This window comes from Poecile atricapillus, chromosome 20, assembly GCF_030490865.1.
Source record: "Poecile atricapillus isolate bPoeAtr1 chromosome 20, bPoeAtr1.hap1, whole genome shotgun sequence".
Classification (NCBI taxonomy): domain Eukaryota; kingdom Metazoa; phylum Chordata; class Aves; order Passeriformes; family Paridae; genus Poecile; species Poecile atricapillus.
In genome coordinates this window covers 10,590,730-10,594,416 of record NC_081268.1, presented here as the reverse complement: position 1 = coordinate 10,594,416, position 3,687 = coordinate 10,590,730, and the positions used below count along the sequence as shown (strand labels likewise).

At 66.1% G+C, this 3,687-nt stretch overlaps 1 protein-coding gene across 1 annotated transcript; it reads left to right on the top strand.

Annotated features, from left to right (window-relative positions):
- The first annotated feature begins 628 nt into the window (after positions 1-628).
- On the top strand, positions 629-2,209 carry LOC131586573 (RING finger protein 222). Its single transcript, XM_058853553.1, has one exon. It carries the CDS (start codon positions 977-979, stop codon positions 1,922-1,924), a length of 948 nt encoding a protein of 315 aa, XP_058709536.1. The 5' UTR covers positions 629-976; the 3' UTR covers positions 1,925-2,209.
- The last annotated feature ends 1,478 nt before the right edge of the window (positions 2,210-3,687 follow it).

The following is a 3,687-nucleotide window of genomic DNA, read 5'->3' as shown; positions in this document are numbered from 1 at the left end:
AGCAGCAGTGTGAGCAGCAGTGTGAGCAGCAGTGTGAGCAGCAGTGAGCAGCAGTGAGCAGCAGTGTGTGCAGCAGTGTGAGCAGCAGTGTGAGCAGCAGTGAGCAGCAGTGTGTGCAGCAGTGTGTGCAGCAGTGTGAGCAGCAGTGTGAGCAGCAGTGTGTGCAGCAGTGTGTGCAGCAGTGTGTGCAGCAGTGTGAGCAGCAGTGTGTGCAGCAGTGTGTGCAGCAGTGAACAGCAGTGTGTGCAGCAGTGAACAGCAGTGAGCAGCAGTGTGTGCAGCAGTGAGCAGCAGTGTGACTGCAGTGTGTGCAGCAGTGAACAGCAGTGTGTGCAGCAGTGTGGCCAGCAGTGAACAGCAGTGAGCAGCAGTGTGGCCAGCACTGGCCACAGAGATGACTCCACTTGTGCCGGGCAAGGGGAAGAGGCGGCTGCGGGCCCAGCTCCTCCCCAGCTCCGGCGGGAGCTGATTGGAGCGGGCATGGCTGCCTGCCCCGGGCTCCCCGCATTTGAGCCTCTTCCAGAAGCTGACAAACCAGACTGGGCAGAGCCGGGCTCGGCGCTGCCTGGCCCGCAGGAGGCTGTGCCTGCACGGCCGCCCCTGTGGCACTGCGGGCAGCACCCGGTGCCCTCTGCTCTGGACCGTGGCGGGTCAGTACTGCGCTGGTGCTGGGGAGGAGGAAGAGGAGGAGGAAGAGGAAAGGGCTGTTGGATGCTCACGGTGCTGCCCCTCTTGGGGTGGCCTCTCGGTGAGGACGATGCGGCTGCACCCGGCGTCAGAGGCTCCTGAGCCGCTGCTCTGGGAGGGCTCCCCAAACCGCTCCGGGGGGATGTTGGGACTCTGTGCTGCCTTCGAACCCTCCAGGCAGCCTTGCTGAAGGAGCCTCCTGCCCTGGAGCAGCACCCGCGTCCCGCAGCCAGCCCCCAGGGGCAGCGGGAGGCCGGGGGCGAGTGGGGCGGCTTCTGTGGCCGCTCTGATGGAGCCGGCGGCGGGCGAGGAGGCAGAACCCGGCCCGGAGCTGCTGCAGGTGCCCGCTGGGGAAGGCCGTGCCGGGCAGAGGGACGAGAGCGAGACCGTGGGGTCGGGGGGTCCCGGGGAGCCGCCCCGAAGCTGTGGAGATGCTGCCTGGGGATGCTGGGACCTGCCCGCGGCCGAGGATGCCAGGGAGCCGCTCCTGCCCGGGCATGAGGAGCCGCCTGCCCGCGGTGCCTCCCTGCCTGCGGGGCACGATCCTCCCGCTGCCGGCAGCACCGGGCCCGGCCTGCCCCGCGGGGAGAGCCCATCGCCCACCGAGAGAGCGCCCAGCTCCGTCCCGAGCCCGTTCGGCGGGGCAGAGGAGGCTCGGAGCGATGGGGCGGCGGCAGAGCCGTGCCCCGAGGCGGCGGGCAGCGAGGACGAGTGTCCCATCTGCACCGAGCCCTACGACGAGCGGCGGCACAAGGCGGCCGTGCTGAACTGCAGCCACGGGCTGTGCCGCTCCTGCCTGCGGGCCATCATGGCCACGGCCACCGAGGCCGAGCTCGGCCGCGTGCGCTGCCCCATCTGCCGCCAGAAGACGCCCATGCTGGAGTGGGAGATCTGCAAGCTGCAGGAGGAGCTGCTCCTGCTGCACTCCCAGCCCGGCTCCCCCGCCGCCCTGGCCGCCTCCCGGCCCCCTGCCCTGCCTGCCCGGCGCCCGGGCCTGGCCGGTGCCCTGGAGCATCGCTTCCAGGTTCGCTTCCACACCAGCCGCATGTTCGGGTGCCTGCCCTGCGTGCGGTACCCGCCCTGCCTCATCCGCGCCCTGGCCCGGCTGGAGCGCCGCTGCCGCTGCTGCTACCTCGTGCTGCTGGCCCTGCTGCTGGCGGCAGAGATGCTCAGCCTGCTCCTCATCTTCCTCCCCATCGTCCTCATGGTGATGCTGTTCCTCATCCTGGACAAATAGCGGTGTCTGTGTGCCCTGGGGCTGAGCCTGTGACCCTGCCTGGGACAGCCGCTCTGCCAGCGAGCCCCGGCGGGTGAGGCACAGCACGAGCACGAGCAGAGGGAGGTGACCCTGGAGCTGGGCACCGCCAGGTGCCACATCAGCGCCGCAGCCAAGGGACAGATGGAGCTGGAGCCCTTCCTGAGCATCCCTGGCCTGGGGCTGGGGACCAGAGAGGATCTGTGGGCAGAGCACGGCTGGGCTGTGCCATGGGGCTGTGCTGTGCCATGGGGCTGTGCCATGGGGCTGTGCCACCTCCAGGACAGATGGACTGGGATCCCCCACATGGACTGCAAATAGAGCCTGTGTTTGTACCGCAGCCGTGTCCAGCTGAGTTCAGTGCCTGCTCTGAGCGTTCCCTGGGGGTCCAGCAGTGACACAAGGAGGGGATGGGCACAGCCAGTGACCCCCAGCCACCCTACAAGGGCTGTGAGCTCCACCATGGCAGCTGCCAGGCCCTGCCGAGCCGTGCCAGCCCGTGCTCAGACCATGCCCTGCAGGGAGATAAGAGAGCAAACACGGCTCTGTCCCTGCCATACACCGGAGCAGGAGCCTGTGGTGGGTGGCACCGGGGCTGTGCCCACATGGGACCTGCCACAGAGCAGGAATTTCCCAGGGCTGAGCAGGATCTGGGCTCTGCTTTTGGCTGCTGGCCTCGTGTGAGGTTCCCCCACCAGCCAGGGGATGTCTGGGTCACTGTGTGGCTGCTCTGCACCCTTATTCCTCCTTGGGAAAACCTGGGAAGCCAGCGAGCACTGCTGTGCCCACCCAGCCCCACAGAAATCCCACATCATTGTTCCCAGGAGGGCAGAGATGGGGGCTCTGGGCTGTGCCAGGACACTGATGCCACTCAGAGCTGCCATGGGCTGCTCTGGCAAAATGCTGAGGCACAGGGTGGGAGCAGGGCACCCCAAAACAGGTCAGGTCAGCAGGCAGAAGCAGGTGGGTCCCCCCCTGCCCTGCTGGCACCAAGGAATATTTATTTATACCAAGTGGAGCAGCTCCATCAGGAGAAGCACCAGTTCAGCCCTGGCTGAGGAGTTTTTGTCTCGGTGGAGCCTGTGGGGAGGGAGAGCTCAGACCCCCGGGGGACCCTGTCACCATGTGGGAGCTTCACATCCCTGCTCCACATCAGCTTCCCCTCTGCTGGGCGGCTCTCGGGGGCTGTGAGAGCCCCGGGCCGAGGCTGGGTGTCCCCAGGGTGTCCCCAGGATGTCCTGGGTGTCCCCAAGGAGGGGCACAGCCTGGCTCCGAGCCCGGATCCTCCCTCTGTTCACATCCATGGGGAGCTGGTCCTGCTCTGCACCCCCTGGGGCAGGAGGGGGGTGCTGGGGCTGGGCTGCAGGAGTCACCGAAGCACAGAGTGCACTGGGTTGGAAAGAGCCCATCAGGATCATCCAGTCCAGCTCCTGCCTGTGCACAGACACCCCAACAATCCCACCCTGAGCCTGGGAGTGTTGTCCCAGTGCTCCCTAACTCTGGGGAGAATGAACCATGCCTTGAACCCGTGCCAAAGGCTGAGCCCAAAACAACCCAATCCTGGCTCTTCCCAGCTAAAATGAGGACATTTGGGAAAAGAGTCAATCCCAGGAGGGATTTAACTCCCCACATCCCCTCTCCTGTGGCCAGCCAAACTGCCCACTGGGAGAGCAGAGCTCCATCCCAGCCTGCGAGGACATTTTACAACCATGAGGAGATTTTACAACCATGAGGAGATTTTACAA

Excerpts from the sequence above, each read along its gene's own strand:
- LOC131586573 (XM_058853553.1), top strand. The coding sequence starts at position 977 with ATGGAGCCGGCGGCGGGCGAGGAGGCAGAACCCGGCCCGGAGCTGCTG.